The following is a 22,440-nucleotide window of genomic DNA, read 5'->3' as shown; positions in this document are numbered from 1 at the left end:
AGAGAAAAAAAAACTGAGATAATGAATTTCTGTAGTAAGCTTCTCTAACAAAGCCAAGTCTCAAGAGACGGAGAGAGCTACAATTAACCATTTCTTGTAAGATCTCTTTGGTGTTAGAAGGTGGACCTCTTTGCATTATATGCAAATGTAATTTGTGAATCCACGTCACCAGAATTCAAGGACCGTTTATGTAAGAATTTGAACCACTCTCACAGCATTTGTCTGGGAATCCCCAACACAATGAAAGTGGTCGCACTTGGATCAGTAGATGAACAAGCTGCAAATCTCAGTGCAAAGCTGTGACCTATACAGCTGTGAAATGCAGAAAAAATATTTCCAGTAATACAACTGTCCCACCCTACTGGAGTTCCCAGTGTGAGCAACAGGATCTGCCCCAGATCAGCATCTACTTTGGCACACTGCTGTGGGTTTCACTGGGTCTGGTTCCTCCTTTTAAAAGGGCAGTGTTTTTTCCAAATTTGATGCTCATCTTCCAATGGGGAAATCTCATTGTCTGAACTTATTTTGCCTTAAGAACAGATACCTGAAGAAGAAAAGCTGGTCTTCTCATACTTACACAGCATGTTAAAGTTCTCTCTATCCAGGCTTTTGCTGAGGTAGAGAAGTCCTGTTTTTTCTCTGATTTGGAACCACTTATTTTCATGTGATCTTGCCCGAGAAATTATGAGATTCTGGCACAGATGAAAGTGGACCCCTTCCTCTTGTGAATCCTTCAAGGCATGGATGCGCAGAAGTGGCATTCCCGCTGGCTCGTCAATGTACACATTCTCCAAGTACTCCTTCCTGGGGAAGTAGAGACCCAAGGCCACTGCAAAGGAAGGCACATGAGAGAAGAGGTAGCCCCAGTTAAATGATTTTTGCTCTGGTGTTTTCTTAATAGATGTGTTTCCAAAGAAACAAAGGTTTCATTCTCTAAGAAGTATAGAAGCATTAAAAAAAGATGTGGAAAAAGGCAGATCCTCATCTGGTCTAAATAAATACAGTTCTACTTCACTGAAGCCAAGGACACAGCCACCAAAAATATAGTCTACCATTTATGTTCAATTACAAAATTATCTGCTTTTTGAATGCAAAACTGCTTTGCTGTAGACAAGGCCCAGTTTAAGATGAACACTTAAGGAAGCTCTGCTTGCCAATTTTTGCTTAAGTTCCTTCCTATCTGGCGCTCTCAGTTGTAATTCCATCGCCTCACAGATGATATTCAAAGAAGGGAAAAAAATCTTTGATGAAATCACACCCTTTAAAAGCCTTTAAACATGCTCTCTGTTGAGAGAAAACACAGAAATTTATCAGTGGCTTGCACACTTTTCTTCAGGTTACAAAAACCCCCTTGGACAGAGCCTTTTTGGCTCCCCACTTTCTAAACAGGCCAGCATGATACATTTGGTACAGAAAATGGGAGCTGTTAAAAAAATACTGGAAGTGTTTTAAGTATTTTAAATATGACAGATGGGAAGGCTAAGAAGTGAGTGTGAAGGGAAATGTACATTTCTTGTTTAGTATAATGACTGTGACTGACCTCACTGTTTCCCACCCTGCCACTGAAGGCATTTACATTTAGTAGGGCTCAACTGCCCCTTGGTGCCAGTTTCTTTAGCTGATCTCACCTCACCAGGCCACAGTGCAATGGTCTCCCTACCTGCTTGCAGTGCTTCCCTTCCAGTTTCACTTCTTGCAAATGTGATCACAGTGGAATGCTTGATTTGTAAGGAGGGGACAAAGTGATTGCGCACTGTGCTCATACAGTCTGCAATACCGGAACTGCCACTCCTGGACTTTACAAGGACTGACAGTCAGTACTTGTTCTCATCCAACAGAATACTTGAATACTGCAGAATTATGTAGCATTTAATCCAACTGATAAGGAATCAGGCATAAAAAAAGCTCATACATCTGCTCAACAAATGTAAACAATAACAACTTCCATATGTTACTAATACAAAGCTCTCCCAGCTTAAATCAAGCCAGATACAACTGGAAATGATGGTAACACAGCAGTCAAATTAGGGATATAATGCCAAAACATCTTCAAAATAGCATCAGGCTATAGCATATATTTATGTATTAGTATTGAATCCACACACTGTTCTACTGAATGGAGTGCACTGCAAACAAACTGCAAACAAGAGACCTCTAAGCTCATTTAGAAATACCACAGAAACTATTGTACCTTGATACGATTCATGACATCATCTGTATCCCTGGATGCAATTACATCCATCAGGTTTTCAGAGGCCCATTATTTTTTTTCTACATATACTTTGCAATATATGAATAAAGTGGTAAAATAATATGGTAGGCGAATTTGTTCCAAAGGAATTAATTCAAAGAGAAGCCAACCAGAGACTTTTAGGGAGTTTTAGAAAAGCATTAATCTTGATATTCTCTGTCCAAAAAAAAAATTATTACTTTTGATTCTGGCACTATCACGCTCTCTTCTTTATAAGTAGGATTCCTGAATATTTGTAATAAATTTCCAATATTTTTTCAGTCCCTCCATCTTTTCTGAAGTGCAGGAAAACGTGGGGAATATGTGCTGCTAGAACTCCTAACAAATGGGTTCAGAAACAAGAGGAATAAGGTGATTTCCAAATACAAAGCCAAGTCCCAGTGCAAGTAAATAGACTCCCTTGAGGTATTTTGTGTAAAAACTTGATTTCAAAACAATGAAAATTTCATCATGAAAAAATTCAACACTGAAAATTCACTACTCAAGACTAAAAAATTACCTCCAACTCACAAATGCATTCAAATAAGGCTTACACAACAGTAGCTGTTATTCCCTTATTTCCAAGACTAGAGTGAATAGTCCTGTGTGCTCACATCATGGAGTACAAGAACCAGCACCACTGCAGACATACAAAATCACCTCCAGCAGAAGGAGCATATATAGACTATATACGAGCAGTAATATGGGAAGTTGGAAAGGGAGAAAAATGGAGTATTCTGAGTTGCAATTACTCCTTATCTTAAACAAGTGTGCAAATCTTTATATGCTTTACTCTACAAATGAGGGCTCACACTGCACACAGGTACAGCCCAGTCTAACCAAGCACAGAAATAATTATGACAGACATGGCCACTTAAACGCCTGAAACCTGGCACACAACTACCTCTCAGCAGAGTCAGCCTGCTGACTGCTCTGCATTTGAAAGAAAAGGTTAATAGTGATGCTGCAGACCCTCTGAAGTTCTTTGGAATCACTTCACAGGAGGAGTCCTCTTCATTGACAGAAAGAAAGGGGAAAAAATCCTGTAATATAAAAAATCTGATTTCTCCGTAAATAACAGAAATGCAAAACTAGGCTTTGTATTTTGAAGAGAGGAGGATTCCTTAATAAAATAATTTAGCATTTACACGCTAATTAGCTGGAAATGTATTTCACAAGTTTCAAAGCCTCTTCAAGAAATTAGAAAAAGCTGCTGTAAGAGATCTAAATAGACATGTGATCTTTTTCTACTCAGTTCAAACCTAAAACTGATTAAACTAAATTCTGTCCATCAAAAGTGTTAGCTTTTAGTACAGAGCAGACTTCCATATTGAGGACAATACCCAAGAATAATTTTAAGTGACACCAGTGAATATGTCAAATTTTCATATTTTACTTAGAAAACAAGTTTTTGAAGTGAAGAGACTTTACAACACTGCAAAATAATACATATATATATATATTTGATTTAGCCATGTAGCAAGATTCACCCAATATTGTGAAATTACTGGGATTTTGTAAAGTGGTTTGTGTCACTGACTCAAGCACTGAAAGAGATGAGAGATATGCAACAGACTGCCCAGGTCACAGCCACACTCTGCATATAAATCTTTGGGGGCTAATTTTAAAGGAGACCTTTGAAGTAGAAATGTAGCACCCACTTCTCAGAGCTGTGTTCATTCCTTTAAGCCCTAGTGAGTTAAAACCAGATTCAGTAAACTTGCCATCTGGCAAGTATGCTGCAGGAGGAAGAGGTTCTAATCCTGGCCACAGTTCCTTGTGTCCTGAAAAAAAAAAGAAATCCATTTCCATGGACTTTGTGCAAGCTTCCTATGGAAGCCAGATGGAGTTTTTAATGAATCTGCCATTTAAATAAAGAGGAATTGAGATGGTTACATTCAAAACTGATGGTTAAAGTGCTTTTGCTCAGGAATTAAAAGCAGTGAAAAATTTCACGTTACAAGTTTGACATGCACCACAAGAAGGTTGTGCTCTGTAACATCAGAGAATCACAGAATCATTAAAATATTCTGCCATCTCTGAACATGTTTTCAGAGGATGTTTCAGCTCTCCATACTGCAATCAGCACAGGAAACATGGCAACCTCTGATGGATGAGCAATATTGTGGGATAACAGCATATCAGTAACACACAGAAGAGAAAAGTGATCATGTTTAAGCAGATGTAATGCTACTAACTAATAGCTGCTACAGGAAATAGATACAGTTATGACAGCAGTTTTCCAGTTCAGGGAGAGAAAGCAGGTAAAATGAGAGCAGAGAAATGAGATTACATGTACTTTAAAGCCTCCATGATTGCCTTTTGAAATAAGGCAATATTTCATGTGGGTTTTTTCAGTCATAAATGATTAGGTAAATAATGCCTTTTTTGATATAAATTGATTTTTTTCTGTACACAATTTGCTGTACAAAACTTTAGATGTTTCCACTGCTTTTTATGCTTGCCACTATCGTCTTGTGTAGCATTTCAGGACGGCTCTTGATGAAAACTGTTAAACCGTTGTTGACTACAGCAACATTATATTCTTAATATCAACCTCGATGACAGAAAATACAGTTTAACTTTTAAATCACAAAATGAAGGAGCAGGAATTTTTTTTTATTAGATACAGAGGAAGACTTGACTGTTAGGCATTCTCCCAAACAATGTCTGTAACCATCCTTCAAGGTACAGCTACGGACTTCAAACAGTTTTGAAGTAGCAGATGTCTTATGGACTTCACAGTCAAAATTCAAAGTCTGAATGACCACTGCTTGGTTTAAGTTACACTATGCATTTGAACAAAAGGTTCACCCTTGATTTAAAAAATTCAAATGGCTGAAATATAACATTACTCACTAAAGTTATTTTGGGTTTCATTACTCATGAAATTGAAAACTGTCTCTTGAGCCTGAGTGTCTGTTACCTTCAAACTTCTTTTCACTACTTAGTACACCTTTGTCCACTAACTTAAAATCTTCACAGATGCCAAGCTGTCTGCCAGATGAACATGCATTTAAAAACACTAGGACCAGTTTGGTTTTTTTAAAAAAGAAAAAAGGAAAAAAAAATCAGCAAAATGGAAATGACGGTTGTTTTTCATTCAGCAAGTAGTATACACCTAAAGAACCCGCATCTGACAAAATTTACTCAGAGCTTCTCAGCATTTTGGAGGACAACAAAACTATTTATTTAGAACAGAACAGCCCCACGCAATCAAAGTCTTTAAGCCAGAACTGACATGCACCTTCAAGAAAAGGGAGATGCTTTTAATGCAATGATAGCCCTGTCAAAGTAACATACAGGATTTAATGATATAACAGATGAACATGGGAGTCTGCTGTTAATAATCCTCCATTTGTTGCACAGCATCAGATTTCAACAGGCAATTATCTGTCAAGGTTAGTTTTGCGTTCCTGAAATAATTATCTTTACTTCTGACAAGTAGTCATTATGTTCCATTACTAGTATTAATATACCTAATGTTCGATTCATCAGCGAACAAGGCCAGTAATACACTTTTATACTTTAAATTGAAGGACCCGCCTACTTAATTCCCTTCTAGTCTCTACACAATTAGGAAATAAACTTGCCCTCACAAACCAGAAAGTCTGTAATTTAGGAAAAACACTGTCACTTGACAGAAAAGTAGTACGGAACAGCAGAGCTAAAAACAGCACTTTGGATTCAATTGTCAGCTGAGCAGGTGGGTCAGGCAGGAGCCAGCCTGTGCCAGCTGGGGACATAGCAGCGGTGGCACAGGGACCCTGAGCTGCCCTAAATGCCCACCCAGCCAGGCACCAGGGTGAGGCTGCTTCTTGCACAAGCACAAGTCATAAACCTTCTGGTTTTACACGAAGAGGTTCAGTCAAATTCTGCCACCAGCTCGTTGAGGCTGAAGGGTTCCTGCCTGGCTCTAACTCCTGATGGGTTTGAGAGTCACTACGACAGTGACAAAGAGAGCAAGTGGCATTCCCCCCAGTGACCAGCAAGCCAGTAAGACAGCTCAGCAGCGTGGTGTTATTTACTTCTAGATGTGTCATTTTTAAGCTGATCTCTACAGAAATTGTAACAGATGTAGTATGAACCCAAGAACATAAGAAACTGTATTAAAGTGAAAATGACTTTTTTTCCCTTCCTTCACAAAGCTTCCCCTCTGGAGCCTAGGTTAGAGTGGATTGGGGAAAGATCACTGTAGGGATTCATACCAGAATTTTCTTACAGTGGCTGTAGTCAAACTTATGGGGCTGGATAATTGCTAAATGTCATCTGTTGTGTACATTTACATGTAGCACAATTGTTGGAGAACAACAGAATACCTTTCAGTACCAGCAGCCTCACTGAAATACATGTGCTTTACAGAACATGATACCTCCAGGGAGAACAGGTCCTTACAAAGTGACGGTAAGCAGAAACAGTTCTTAACTGGAATATACTCCAGACCTGTTAAACTGCTCTGCTTTAACTTAATTGCCTCTCCGGCGATTTTCCTCACCAGATTCCCACAGTCATATTGAAAACAACCCTGAATTTTAGACTGAAAATATAGAAATTAGGTAGAAAGAAATATTATATCAGATATTGTATTAAATATGGTATTATATAACATACAATTATATAAGATAAAATATATATAATTAGATACAGTAGTAAAATGAGCAAGATATGTCAGCAAAATGAGAAAGATTTTCTGGTACGGGAAAATAAGACAGACATGGTAAAGCGTAAAGATGGATCTGGGAAAAGTTTGTTTCCTATATCAGGCATATTGAACATAAATATTAAAAATGTCCAGATCAAAGACAGACCCCAAATGTATCAAAAAGAAATTAATTTTGATTTGTGAGAGCTGCCACTATTTTAATTTTTGTCTCAATTTAAGACTGGAAAATCAGTGCAACTCAGGGAACAGGACAGTACTTCTACTAAAGCTTCACTTGTGAGTTCAGATCAAGGTCAAACCTGTGTCTACACTTTCCTTCCAGAGCCTATACCATTAGGTAAGTTTGAGAAAATTCCTCTTTAAGTGCCAAAAAAGTTTGAAGCTTCCTTCCTCTTGCATTCTTATGATTTGCTGTTTGTTTTGGGGTTTTTTATTACTTTAGCAAGAAGACATTTTTGATGTTTCATCGTTCTAAATACCAGTGTTAGTAGAATTTCAACTATCCCTTGTAGAAATCAATATGCATGGAAAGCTTCTGTGAGAGATTGCAGGGATTTTGGAAAATTCTTTGGATCCTGATTCTGCCACTTCTCCTTCTTTGTGTGATTAATACTTCTTCTTTAAAGTATGGCTCAAGTGTTAGAGAATACCTGGATTTTGTTTTGTAGAAGTACAGAGCTGAAATGTAAGACAAGGAAACTCTCTATTGTGTTGCAGCACAAATTATCTTAACAAATATTGAACAGAATTTATTTATTGTGTGCATGATCTTCTAGGATGTGTTTATGTATTATGTGTACATAAAGACTGCGATAACGAGAAGCTAGACAAGACCAGTGACGTGTCTCACTGTTCTGTGCTAAAACTGACACACTACTTCCATCAACACCATAAAATCCTCAATCAATAATGTAGTGACATACAAGTGCTCTACGTCCTTGTTACTCTTTAATTAGCTTTCACATATATTTACTCTATATCTACTCTAACAGTGCTGAGCTCATACAGAAGGTAAACATTATAGTAGCAATTTGGAGAACAAAGTACTGACAACCAAATATATTTGTTTCATAAAAACATAAAAATAAATCACAGGACAGTAATCTGCAGAAATTGTTCAGCTACTCGGTAGGATCAAAAGATCCTTAAAGGCAAAGACAAATAGGTTAAAATTAATTATCTTAGTTAAAAGGATACTGGCATCACAATACATTTCCTACATTAAGATACAGATCTAGATCACTGTGCTGATTCCTTAATAAATATAGTGTACTACATTTTCAAAATCCCAAGCCATGAAAACGAATAAAAACTGATTAACCGTTGATTTATGACAAAGATTTTTATACGCACAAACTCCTGCATTCCATAACTACCTAAGCTCAAATTTCCCCATTTCTCTTCCTCCAGCTGCACTTGATTCTGCATCACCCAAATGAACACAAGTCTTCCTGTCAATTATAAATAGATGAAGTCAGACATAAGGGATCACTTTCTGACAGCTCAGTGCAGTTCACAAACACCTCCATCCATTTCCTCCGCCTCAGCCAACTTCAGAGAGAAAACACGCTCAGGTGAAGTAAGTACCAATATTTCTCACAAATAGCTTCTTTCCCCCTCAGCATCACTGGAATGCAACAATTAACAGAACCTTAGACCAAACATAACAGTATCAATTTGGGACAATTACACAATGTTTAATTGTTCTTGATCAACACCAGTGACCCTGCACCTGGGTTGTGGTGAGAGGAGTCTGATTTTCAGAGAAAAGCTGCATGCAACACCTTTTCATTTTCTAGGGAGTAGATGACTTTACAGCATCTGCATCGAATTTTTACTTCGGATTCTCCACTGTTGCACTGGAAAACCTATTTTCTATATTTAGTGCAGATGTGTAAAAATTAGCCTGCTAGACCTCATGTAATAACATAGGAAATAGCTCAGCCTGAATTGTGTTTTATCTATATCTAGCATCTCTAGCTTCCCTTATTTTCTCCAATTCCTGCAGCTCATGAAAGAGACAGAGCAGTATAATTACTGCCTTACAGCAGGAGGCAATCAATGAAAACTTTTGCTGCTGGTGGTTGAAAAGTTGCCAGAAAAATGGTAATGACATGAACGTCCACCCCTCACAGCAAAGTGCTCTGTTATTAAGAGCTGCTATTCTCTTTCTAAACACTCAAGGGAGCTATGAGCCTGCAGTTCAATTTTTCAGTCCAGGAAGTGAAATCTCACTGCAACTGTGAACTTATTTGTTTATTGATTTATTTAAAGTTTTGTCTTGAATTAACAGAGCATTTTGGTTTAATCGCGATATTTTAGGTCAAGATTACTATATTTTAGTCTATGAAATCAAATGCAGAATGTAAGTTCTTATCCTATTTTTTTTCATATTTTATTATCTCATTCTAATGCATATACATATAAGAATTAAAATACTGTTAAGATACACCTTCACTTGAATCTCTAATTCCTTAAGACATTCTGACAGAGAATACATTTTCTTAAGTGGTCTTACAAGGCAGACTTCTAAAATAGTTTCATAAAAATCTGCATTACACCTGCCATCATTTAAAAAAAAAAAAAATTAGATAAGAGCCCCCACTATCCCAACTGTGAACATCCCTGTTTAATAAAACAGAACTTTTCCTTTGGGGACTTTCAGTCATTACTACACAGTAGCTACTCATTATGCTGTTGTCTTAAAGCATAAATGTTGCCAGGGGAAGGGCAGAATTGTATTGACAAGGCTTGGAAAGGGGCCGACAGACCACTAATGATACGCGCTGGGCACTGCTGCCTGTTCTAGACAGCTCTTCTCCACTGGCTTTGAGACAGTCATGAACTACATCGCATCATTGACAAGGACAGGAATGAACCGGAGAAGTCTGAAAGAAACAACAGCAAAAGCAGCAGTAAAATCTGGAATAGCAGGGGCCTTTACAGGATTTTACAAGAGCTTTATTTCCCTTTAAGTGGACTTCTGGGTTCCAGCCCAGTCCCTTGCTAGAGGGCATGCCAAACCACCAGACTGCCAAGAGAGAGCATGCACTAAACAATCCTCCTCTGATTATTAAAGGCTGAATTTGCTTAATAAATTTCATAACTATTCCAATGCCTTTTTTACTTTACAAACATTTTCACTGTGACAACTAAAACTTTGCCCCATGTTTACACCCTCCACTGCCAACAGAAGAGAAGCAATTCTTTGTATCTGTGATACATACAGTCACTTTTTGATAAAGGTTTTGCTAACGCTGCTGCATGTGCTGCAGTTTCTCTGTTGGGTAACTTCATCCTGTCTTTAATTATTAGCAATTTCTTCTGCATCAAGGCCAGCACTGAGTCCTGGCTTGCACTGATGCACACAGATAGTCCTTGATGCTGACATTTATTCTGAACTCAGCCTACCAGAGCAGTCATTCTGATCACACGTTTTTGATGTATAAACAAACCTCAAGTGACAGACCCAGAGTCAAAGGAAGTGCTATCATCCTTCAGCGATTAGCTCCTGGGCAGCCCAGCCCAAAGAGAATATTGAAACACAAAGTTTATACATTTACATTTTTCTCAGATGGCGAAACTGATGCATTCTGCTCTGTCCACTGGAGCTGGAAACACCTCCAGTGGCATTTCCCGTCACAGTGAAGTAATCAGGTTTGTTACAGCACAGTATCTCCATGCACACTTTATCAAGGCATTTTGATTTACAACTCCTCTGCAAAGGTGCCTTGCACTTCGCACTGTTTCATCAAGAGCTCATGTTTTAAATTTAAGTGTCAGTAAAACCCCTCATTTCCTCTGCTTCCCCTCTTTCCTGATCAAGGCAGCAATATTCACAGGCTAGAAGACTGTGACATATAATGAAAACACAAGTTCAGATTTCAACTGAGTATCACAGAAATGCAAATTAAAAACTTGGGTGACACTGTTAAGCAGTGCCTTTCTTTACCTGTGCCTTAAACACCCCCCAACACACACACCACAAATGTCATCAACAAACCACGCTGGGTTTTAAAGTCCTGGTACGTGACTCAAGCGTGTTGACTTTTCTGTGAATGCTCCTCATGAAACAGTTTCCCTGCATCAGGAATAAAAAGCTGCCTGGTTTGATGCTTTTTATTATAAAAACTGAACAAAGCTGAAGTTTATAGCATATACTTATCTATTCCAATTTTATCATTAATGACACCTGTTACATTTCATGCCAAAAGAACATGACAACATACAAATCTTTACAACTCCAGACTTCTTTCTATGCCACAGCTACCACGAATATGTTTCACAGTAGGGTGAACTCTTCCTTTCATAAATCTCCTCCTCCAACAGGTTCAGGACTCAAGGCCGAAGCTAAATGTTCCTATAACTTGTGAAGTCAGCATGACAAAAAGACAAGAAATGGAAAAAAAACCAACCTGCTGGACTAAACTCCTGGAATTCTCATGCTGCATGGCATTAAAAAAAAACTGGGAGACAAGACAACTGTGGGAAGCAATTTAGACAAATGCTGTATTTAGGATTGGCATTACATAAACATTTTAATGCTATACAAAAAATGTCAAGAGCACTGAAAGCACTGACCACTGTGTGGCCTTCTGCATGAGCTTATACACTTGCTCATATAGAACTGAGTGCTTCAGAAAGATGGAAAACAATCAGCAGGCATCAGATGTTTGTACATGGGTTACACTTACTGCTAAGAGAAGATGGAAATTTGGGGGGCAGTACAATAGGGCAAGATTCACAGAAACAGACCTACTATTTGCCAGCACTTCTGACTAACTTCCAAGCTCACCATCTGACTGGTCCTTCTGAAAGAGAAGAATCATAAAAACCATAGACTAACAACTATGTCTCACTGAAGGATGTACAGCGGGCTCAAAAGTTTCCTTAAATGCTTCAAAGTTTTAAGGACCAGGTGTTTTTCATCAGTAGTCTTCTCTCTCAGACTGAAAACAAGCTGGGAAGAGCTGGGCAGGAAATACAGGTAAAATGGCTGGAAGTTTCAACTCAACATGAGGAAGAGCTTCTTTCCACTGAGCAGTGGAACAGGCAGCCCAGGGACATCACGGAGCCTCCCTCTCTGGAGACATCCCAAACCCACCCGGACATGTCACTGCGTCACCTTCTCCAGGGGACCCTGCCTTGGCAGAAAGGTGGGACTGGATGATCCCCAGAGATCCCTCCCAGCCCTACCAGTTCTTGGCACCACTGTGCCAAGCCTGCCCACACTCACCAAGGAGCACCTGGATGTGCAGCACTCCAGCTCTCCTCAGAGAGCACATGAACCATATGCTTTAATGCAGTTCACGTTCCTGAACAGTAATTCATGCCGCTGCCTAAGTAGTGCTGAGTCTGCACCAGGCTACAGGCTCAGAACAACTGACAACTGCAGGCACATCTCACGAAAATACCTATTTTTAATACAATCACTGCCTCACCCAAACTTGCCGAGGTCAAGAACCCTGTAAGACTTCACCAGCTTTGAGACTACAGGCAACATTTTGCAAACACTTGCTGACAGGATAAGAAGACAAATTTTATCATTTCCACAGTGACATGAATGTGTGAGAGTACAGGTTACACCTAAGGAGAGAAAGATTTGTGCTTGGGGACTATTGCATAAAAATGTTTAGTCAAAAACAATGAGAAAGTGCTATGTTTTAAAAACTCATGCTAAGGAAAATACATTTAAAAGTCTCCGCTACAAGTCCCTGGGTAATGGTGTATGTTGTTTTAAACTGCTCTGTCCAGCATTTCGGTTCGAAATAGTATTTGGAAAATTAGCGTTATTCTAAGAATTTAATGTGGTTTTCTGTAGCTTTAATTCAGCAATATTTTGTTTTTAAGGTTGGATAATATTCCCTTTTAAACCAAAATTAATGTAGCACATCAATTGTAATTTTTCAATGATTCCCATCCATTTGAAAATCCACTCCACCAAAAAGCCCAGTGGAGTCAATCAGTCTATATATCATTAAGCCCACTATTTTTTATTGGATGCCGTAAGGACTTCGTGGACCTACTCAAAAGGTTTTTGGCTGACCCAATTGTTGCTGAAATACGACTTTTTACAAAGATCATATTGCTCTGACTCTGCAAATGGGTATGCCTAGCTGCAGATATTTTGTTTTGTCTTTTCACATTTGATTGGCAAACCTCAGAAAGGATCTCACATGTTGCTGCAGTGAAGATCAACAATGTAATTTTAAAATTAGATTTATTCATTATGGGTTTAATCCACTTTTCTCTGGAAAAAAAGCAGAGCAAATCAACTTATACAGCTGTACGAGCAAAATATAACTCTCTTCTGTCTCTTCTGGAGCAGGAGACAGAGAGTAGAGTTATACATCAGGCCTCTGTGGTTGTAAGGCTGAAATCCAGGACAGGCTGGGCAACTTCCATGGCTGTATGTCTTGGGTCCATTGTAAATTGGATCCACCTGTTCACCTGCAGACAGCATTCCATTTCCTCAGCACTACCCTAATCATGGGAGGTCGGTTCATTTTTGAGACACCCTGTCCATATCTCAGGCATATACAGTTACCAGTATCTTTCCACTTCTAAAGGAAAATTGAGAAGGCACAAACAGATGGTATTTGATCAGAAACAGTGGTCTTGTGCTATAGATTTTTTTAAAAACAACATATCACAGAATGCTTGAGGTTGGCAGGGACCTCTGGTCCAATGCTCCTACTCAAGCAACACCACCTAAAGCCACTTGTCCTATTACTCAAGATAACCTTTTTTATGCCAAGCCTAGAAGTACACCAGCCAAAAGACATTTTGATCACACAGAGGCATTTACAGTCACAATAGCACTTCATACACTTCATTTTTGATTCAAAAAAATTAAGTTGTACGCAAGTGAAAGATGACCTTCCTAGAAATGTTTCCTTTTACAAAGTAAGAGCCATCTGCCAAGGATTCAGCATAATGATAAAGCATTAAAAGCAGCTGCATTAAGAAGTTGCTATGGAATTGATATTTGTAAAAGCAAACAAAATCAATATACATAGAATCCACACTTAATAAATATATATGCTAATAAAAACTGCACTGCCTAGACCTTAATTATAATCACGAAAAATATTCAAACTGCTTCTTTAACTGGTAATCATGTTTTTTTCTGGAGCAACTTGGATTAAATCTGTCTCATCTTGAGTATGGAGAAAACCCTGTTTTCTAAAACAATTAATTTACCCTAGAAAGCTCATAAATGAAGCTGTTAGCTAACACTCAGCATATCTTCATTACATAGTCCAATGTTTCAAATATAGAAACAAAGCAAGAACAAGATTAATACTGCTCATATTTCTCTTCTGATTTAAATAATTTACATATCAACACTTACATTTCACATTGCTTATGCACAAACTACACTGTGTACTAGTATACGTCATTCATAAGAATGAATGGTTTAATCACTGTGAAAATCTAAGGAAAGCAGTAACACAGATACACACACACACTTTGAACCCTAATCTTTTAGACAGTCAAGAACTGTTCAGCATAAATGCTCACACACTCTTTTTCTAGATAGGATAGTAAGTGTGTACGAATTTTATATCTGAATACATTGCTACTTCCAGTAGACCTTATAGAATTGTAAATAGTTTTCCAGTGTTAACCTACAGAAGCCTGTTTGTTCTTACAAGTTTCATACCCCTCCTAACCTCCTGCACAGCTCTGTTTCCCAAGTTTTCCTTCTGTCGTCACACGACTGGCACCCACAGTCTTCCAGAGCTCCAGCAAACCAAAAGCCTTCTATTTATCAGCTTCCAGCTATAGACAGAGAAAAGTGAGTGAAACTGGATTGTTTCCTAAAATAATGCTCTGCTATGAAGTTTCCAGTCCTGGAGATACAGTTGATGTGGCTGTATAAGCACACAAGTGGTTCCTGTGAAGCAAAGGTACTAGGCAGGCTGTGTTGAGCTTGTGCCTCAAGGCTCTGGGACCTTCGTGCCACCACCTCTGCTGTTATTGGCAATGCCAGCAAGAAGCTATTGTCACCCACGTGTGTCTCTTCCTCTCTGACCCCATCACCTCCGCTGTGGAACAGTGTGGGACTAAAGGAGCAAGCTGGGCTTAAACCAACTGTGCCCAGAAGGATGTGCTGACAACCCGGCGCATGGGGCCTCGCCCGTCCAAAGGGTCTCCAGAGCAAAGGAGAATTCCCTCTCCCTCCCCCTCTGACAGAGGTTTTCAGCCAAAGCAAGAAGACTTAACTGCTCTTTAAAAGCTGCTGTTCACAATCCACTCAATAACAATTATTCAAAATATCCTCACCTGAAGATGATAATGCTTCAAAGGGATTTTCCAGAATTTTTCTGCTTGCCCTCAAGGTCCCACATGTTCCCCACGGGAGCAAGGGCTGGCAGTCAGGGGACACAGGGAGAGCACTACGAGGCACTGTCAGCTGGGAGTTAAAGCTTTAGGCTTTCACTAGATCAAGCCCTGTGGGTAGTATCTCATCAAGACTGCAACCAGGAGACTTCATTGGACTGGCACAACTGACAGGATTTGTGGGATAGTGGCACCGAGTTATTTGTTTGGGAGACACGTGTGACTTGTCCATCGGCATGAAAAACGTATGCTAAGGTCTTTTAATGAGGACTACATGCAATATCTGATAAGAGAACAGATTGCTGCATTACCTCTTCCACCATAATCCAGACAGATTGTCAAGCAGACTGGGTCAGTCACCGTGTGTTTTTATTTTTTTAAATTTTTTTTGTTTGCAATTCTTCAGAAAACTGACAAAAGAAACACGGCAAACCCCCAATGAAAGAGTTGATGGCTTTTGTATTTTGGCATTACTTTACTTTGCCTTTGGGATGATAAACTTTCTCACACATTTGATTGATGTCACTAGCTTAACTGATTAATCACTTTGCCTCCTAGCAGTTCCTTCCTGCTTATATCCAAGGAAACAGTCAATTAGGACTGTAATTAATTCTTCCTTTCATGATGGGGTAAATTTGGAAGGTTGTGACCACATGAATGCAGGCAGTGCAGCTGGTTAATCTGCAACCCTGAACCTCATGCTCCTAATGAACTAACTACAGCTCTTTTACTTCAAACAACAGACAAAACACCCAAATCCTCTACAGTCCATCTGGATACCTACAGAATCACACATGGAGGAAACACATTTTAACCGGGCAGTTGCACTGAAAAATCTATGTATGTCCTTAAAGAAAACCATCAAAAAGTACAAGATAAAGTACTGAAAACTAGTAAACCAAGGTTAAGCAAATACAACAACTGGGTGGGCACAGCCAGTAAGCCAGATTTTTAGCACAAGCAAAGGAAAGCATCATCGGGATATAATGGATAAAGATTTCTCCATCATGTTTTAACAGCTAAACTAGTTGCTTTTCTAAAATGAACTCCACCACGACAAGAGGCCTTGAGAGGCAGAAATTATATCAGGGAAAGTACATCTACAGACTGTTCAAATGTCAGTCTATACAGCTACCTTACACCCTTCTCACCTTAAGGCAGCAGCTTTCAGCAAAGATCTAAGGATGAATTCAGAGAGTATTTTAGTAGCTGACTGCACTTTTACAAGTTTCATCCCTTTATCTGCCTTACACCTCAATAACATTGACTCCAGAAATTAGAGAGATCTCCTTCTGAAAGGTACCGTGAGTTTGGAGATTATTTTTATGAAATAGTTTTGGAAAACATGCTCTAAGTATCTAAAAAATATTCTGGCTGGTCAGACCATGTGAATTCTATCATACTTTAAATGACTTAATGTATCTTTATATTGAGCATAATTGGCTACATAAATCTGGTAAAAAAAAGATACAGAGGCAGATGAGCAAACTAGTGGGAATAAGCCTCTGAAATTACAAGTGAGCCAAAAAAGATGCCTTAATTAATTTTTTGCTGAATGAGTGACGAGGTGATACTGAGTTTCATGTTCACAAATTTGCTCTCAGAGTTACAGATCTGAATCAGACTTCAGACTGGGAAGTTTGGTTTCCTGCCCAGATCAACTGCAGAGTAATTTCATGAAATTATCACAATTCAATAGAGACATGAAAAAAACCTTAACTTCTGTTTTACTCTGGCCTTGAAAATTGCTGAATTCACATACACTTTAATCTGGGTCTGTACTTTGCTCCTCCGAACATTCCAAATGGAAATATCAGCTCCTACCTCTCCATTTTTTTTTTGGAAGCCCCATCAAAAGAAAAAATTGCTAATGAACATATGAACATGCTAAGTAATGTAGCAGTTCCCTACGGGTCATCATTATTTACATGGAAACAGAAAATGGTTACTTAAAATAATAATAGTTGGTAATTTGATCATAGATTCCAGATGATTTCCAATCTTTAAGGCATTAACCACAATAAAATTTATTATTAAATTTTCTCTACTTATTCTTCCATGAATGGAATAAAACTGTGTCAGAAAGGAATAGCTAAGTAAGACAATGTTTTTTATTCCTCTGCATGTTTACAAACATGTGCACCTAGAAAAGCACTGGATATACCCTTAATTAAAATCCAAAATATTTATTTTCAACCACATAATATTTGAAATAACCACACTGAAATAAAACAAGTTACATCATGCCATTTCTTTTTTCTTTTTCAAATAACCAAACAGATGTCCCAATGAAATTTGCCATTATTCTTTCCAGGAGGAGAGCCTCCATGCCTTTTCCAGTAACTCCAACAGAATTCACTCCAATTCTGTTTTCCTGGACAACATACTAGGAAAAAATGGGAAACTGGTGTTCTGCACTCTTCTTATGAGGAAAATACCATTAAATCAATCTTCATTGATTCTAACACACCAGTTTGAGCAGGAAAGTGCTATATTCAACACACTATTCTACTTAATTGGGTTTTATTTTTCTGAAAACTCGTGGATAATTGCAAAGAGTACAGTTTTAGCAGTGTGTCATCCAAATGATACTGATGTAGAGTTAGGTGGCCACATACACAAATCATCAGTGAGTATGCCTGCATAGAAAAGTGCCTCTGTCTTACACTACTTGCTTATAACTTGTTCCTGATTCTTCTGTCTGTATTTTTCTATATGCTCTTAAAACATGGGAAGCATACTGCTGAACTCCTCCCTTTTATTAGGCTTTGCTCTCTGAACTATTTGTAATGGCTACAAATTTGCCTCTTTTCCATGTGAAGACAACTACTGCAACTGTTCAAAGAACTAAAGGGAAAACCTTCAAAACAAAAGCAAGCAAGCAACCGTGAAACTGAAGTATTAAGACAATTTGTTGGTATTGGCTTGGTATTACTCATGAGAAAAAAAAAGAGGGTCAGAGTAAATCAGTAGTTCATTAGAACTGTTGTCAGCACAACATGGGAGGTGCACTGGGGATGTCTAATACCAATCTACATACCTTAGAAAACAAAGGTATCCTGCTAATACACAGCTTACACGGATGTAGACTGGGAGCCTCGCAATTGAGTTCTGCTTTTATCAACTCTTAGAAATAAAGGAAGTTTACCTCCTCGCAGGAAACCATGCAAATGAGAAACCTGCTGCACTGATCACTGTTCCAAGTCACTGATCTGACAGTGACTTGTGGCTTCAACGGCTCAGAAAACAAAGCCTAGCCTGAGAGCTCCAACAAGTGGTTGAAAAAGCAGCCACTTAAAGCAGCCTCCTGGATCACACCACTGTCAGTTACATCTGTTCTGTGTACAGTGTCCAGGGGCTGGAGAAAAGGCTAACCTGATCTTAAACATCATTCCATCCCCTGTAAGTACTCAGTGCGTTAGTTCTGCTCTTGAAGTAACATCCATTGAAAGGTGATTAAGGCTACTGAAAAGCTAAGGCTATTGAGAAGTGTCTGATGGGGACTGCCACTCTGATGAGCAAAATATCCACAAAGAATCTCCACCTTCAAAGTCTCCCAGTCCATATCTCCTCCCGCCCAAACCACAATGGCACAAAATAATGGAATATTTTTTGTAGTCACTGGGTAAGTACTCACTTGGTTCAAAATCACACAAACAGGGAGAAAAAAAAAGAAGTGATGTTTGTTTACATAATCATGGTTTGCTGGTAGAAACAAAGTTTTTGAATCACCAGCATATTTCTTTCATCCTTTTCACAGACCTCATACTCTTTTCACAGTACCTGACTTAGGATGAGAAAAAGAAGTTCCAACACTAGGGTGAGAAATATTTACTGGCCCAAAGAGAAAAGCACAGGACAGTTTGAATGTGCAGGTCTACAACGGCTCTAAGTTATTCTAAGATGCAAAAGGTTCTTTCTTTGCAGCAGGTGCTCACAGAATAATGGACACAAATTTGCAGTGTAGTTCCTGTGTGGGTAAGTATTGCCAAGCCTTTAAAGACATAAATGTGAAATCCTATCTCCTCATTAGAGAACTCTCCCCCAACACTGTAGCACTAAGTAGTCTCACCATGTTTAATGTATATCCACTTCTTTGAGTTGTCGAGACTCTTATCCCTGTTTTACACCCGGAGAACTGGGACACAGAAAGGTAAAGGATACATCTAAATGACAAAACTATTTCCATCAGGTAAAATCTCTAACACACATGTGTCTTCAGTACAGACCTAATCCACCTACAATCTGCTTTTAAGGATACCAGCTCTTTTGCAAAGAGAAGCTGGAAGTAGTAAGGGGGTTATGTCCAAACAGAAAGTTCCTCTCTAAGAGCGCTTTGCACTGAGTTCTGATACACAGTTCTGATACACTGCATACCAAGGGATCCAGGGGACTTAACCAAAACCATGCACCCTGCTTTGTCACAGGCACCTCATTGAACTGAGGTCTAATAAATAATAGATTAAAGCCCTGGCCACAATATCATCTTTTTTCTTGCTGTGATTCTTGTAAAATTGTACAAAAAGAACTTTCAAAAACAACTTTAAAAGAGCCAAAAGGTCTCTTTATGAAGGCAGCTACAAAGATTTAAAAATGACAACAAAAAATCAAAGCGTTGGAGCAGGACTTTGCTGAGATGGTATCTGCTGATGGCCAAGGCATGCTCTGCATCCAGCGCCGCAGGCATGTCCTGAGCAGCTGGAGATGTGAGCACCCCACACAGCACATGGGGCTAACGCAGGCTCTGCAGGGTGCTGTGGGACTCCAGAGGCTCCTCTGGGCTGAGCGGCATGAGACCAGGGCTGCAGCAGGGGATACTCAAGGACAAGGACTGCAGGGAATACTGCCACACACTCCCGGAGAGAATATCATTCAACATCAGCTTAAATTCGCTGGATTAGGGCAATGCAACAGTAGAGTTACTGAAATGGCTTTGATTTTGGCTCTTAGGTGTCCCTGAGTTCCAAGATTTTAACTAATTATTTTGAGGCTTATCCACCAAAATAAGAAGGGTCTGATAGGAAATGATCCCAAACATCAGCAGCTGCTATGCATAGATGCTACTGATACAGAGACAGCTGGGTACACATTTCTGCGGTCATTTCCTTGATGAATAGAGAGTGCACTGTTGCACATAAAAATGGCATTGTCAGCCTCTCTCAAAACACTCTAGGTTCAGTCCTGATCCGAATGACTAAGACTCGTCTTTAAGCGACAGAAAGACTCCAAAACCTATCAGTCCTCATCCTGCTGGCATTCCATGCCTAGGAAGACAATAGCTTTCACCAGCAACTCTCAAATCTGCAAGGCATGCATCTGATTCTGCAAAAGGTTACAACGGACACGTCCCTTCAGTGCACAGAGAACAGAGGTTTTAAAAAGGATCCTCGTTCAGCCAGCTAGGTTCATGCTCCAGCAGGAGCCAGAAAAACATGTCACAAGGTCTCTGAGGAAACAGAACTCAATGCTCCAGGCGGGCAACCCAAGACAGTTGGCAAAACAGTGTACAAGAGAAAGAGGAAATCTCCTCTTCAAAGGCTAACAGGGGAAGGGGCAAAACACGGGCATGTTGAAGGCTGTTCCTCAATGTCATTATTCAAGGGGAAGTTAATGACTCTTCCCCTCATACACAGGATGTGCTCTTCCCCCATAAGCTATCATTTAAAGAATCAACTAGTACTAACTAAGCATGCTATTAGCTGTTGATATTTAATAATACAAGAACAGAAGCCACAGCTCTGGCCTTTCCAGGCCTCTTGATTAAGGGCAGCATCGTAACTAACAGTGCCTTTGGCACTTTGACAGGTTCAGAAGGTTAGTGCAAATTTCTGACAGGATTTGCACATCAGTGCTTTACTGAATCACTCACTGACCAACCTTTCTGGACAAAAAAATTAAATAAATAAAAAATTGCAGCCTTAGGAAAAAAAAAACAGCAAAATTATGACATTTTCTCACAGGGTATTGCTCCAGAAGTTTAGATGTGGTAAAGAGCAGCGCAGCATCCACAAATCTCTGAATTTCGCCATTGTATCAGCAAAATGATTATTCATTTATATGATATACTGGTGCCCCAGTAAACCAAACTGCCCAAGAGATATCCCAGTACCTCAGGGCATGAAGAAGGAAATCATCAGTAATACAGAGAGCTGATGAAGAAAAACTCCAAAATGCTTCTACATCAAACCAAGCTAGATCAGTAAGTGGAAAAATCTCAGACAGAGACACAGCACTTTATTTCTGTGGAATCCACACTTGCACCCTGAATACTTGAATCAGTCATGGATGTCTTGGCCCCCAGGAACAAATCAAAACAGAAAAAACCCGTACGGCCAGCCAAACAAATTATACCAAAATCCCCCAAAAAGCCGAAACCCAAACAAACAAAAAACCCAAAAAAAAAAACCAAACAAAAAAGAAACAAACAAACAAAGAGAAAATAAAAAGGAAAAAATAAACATCCCAAAAACCCCCATGCAGAACCCTACTAAACCATTTCCACAAAAGCAACAACGCAAGCTAAACAAATTTTGGAAGAAGATATTATCTGCATTAACCAGCTACAAAGCTTTAAAAGGCTATAAAAATACAAGAGCCAATACACCAGGAAATGTATAAACAAATGCAAAAACAACACCAAAACCTAGGAAAATTATTTTCCAAGCTTCCTTCTCATGAGATGAATTAGGCCATGGAACAGACCCCAGTGCTCAGGCAGGCTGAAGTTGGACAGGACACTGGAAACGCGTACTGCAGGGAAACTTGGAAGTCAGACACTTTCAAAACTCCTTTCCGTCTTTAGCCTCTCTTATTCTACAACTAACAGATCTAAACTGTTCTAAACCTGTTCCAGGTTTTCACTAAAACAAGGATATTTGTCATTGCAAAGCTGCCTCTAACAGGCAAGCCGGAGTCGCACAAAGGAAGGAGATAAAACAGAGATGTCAGAGCTCTCCTGCTGAGTGCTTCAGTCCGAGTGCTCAGTTTAGCAACATGAAGATGTTTATGCTGCCTGCAAGAGGACTTCAAATGGCTTGTCTACAGAAATTACTTTAGAGGAATATTTTACATGACATCATCCAACTACATTAAGTCAGTTCAATTACTGGTAATCAAGTTAGAATATATCTGTGGAGTTATTTTTAGAGGTTTTACTGAGGTTTATTAGGAGAACATATTCTAGCACTCCCTTTATTAAGAT

At 39.2% G+C, this 22,440-nt stretch overlaps 1 protein-coding gene across 1 annotated transcript in view; it reads right to left on the bottom strand.

The window, feature by feature from the left end:
- RET (ret proto-oncogene) overlaps positions 1-22,440 on the bottom strand; it is a 252,913-nt gene that overhangs the window by 31,944 nt on the left and 198,529 nt on the right. The window contains exon 15 of the mRNA XM_066191532.1: positions 578-829. Within this exon, the coding sequence (XP_066047629.1) occupies positions 578-829 (252 nt within the window). The remainder of the gene's footprint in view (positions 1-577; positions 830-22,440) is intronic.

This window comes from Chamaea fasciata, unplaced genomic scaffold, assembly GCF_029207755.1.
Source record: "Chamaea fasciata isolate MVZ Bird 193981 ecotype frontalis unplaced genomic scaffold, bChaFas1.0.hap1 SCAF_9, whole genome shotgun sequence".
In the NCBI taxonomy this organism is placed as follows: Eukaryota; Metazoa; Chordata; class Aves; order Passeriformes; family Sylviidae; genus Chamaea; species Chamaea fasciata.
The sequence above is the reverse complement of the archived record's forward strand: the minus strand, read 5'-3'. Positions and strand labels throughout refer to the sequence as shown.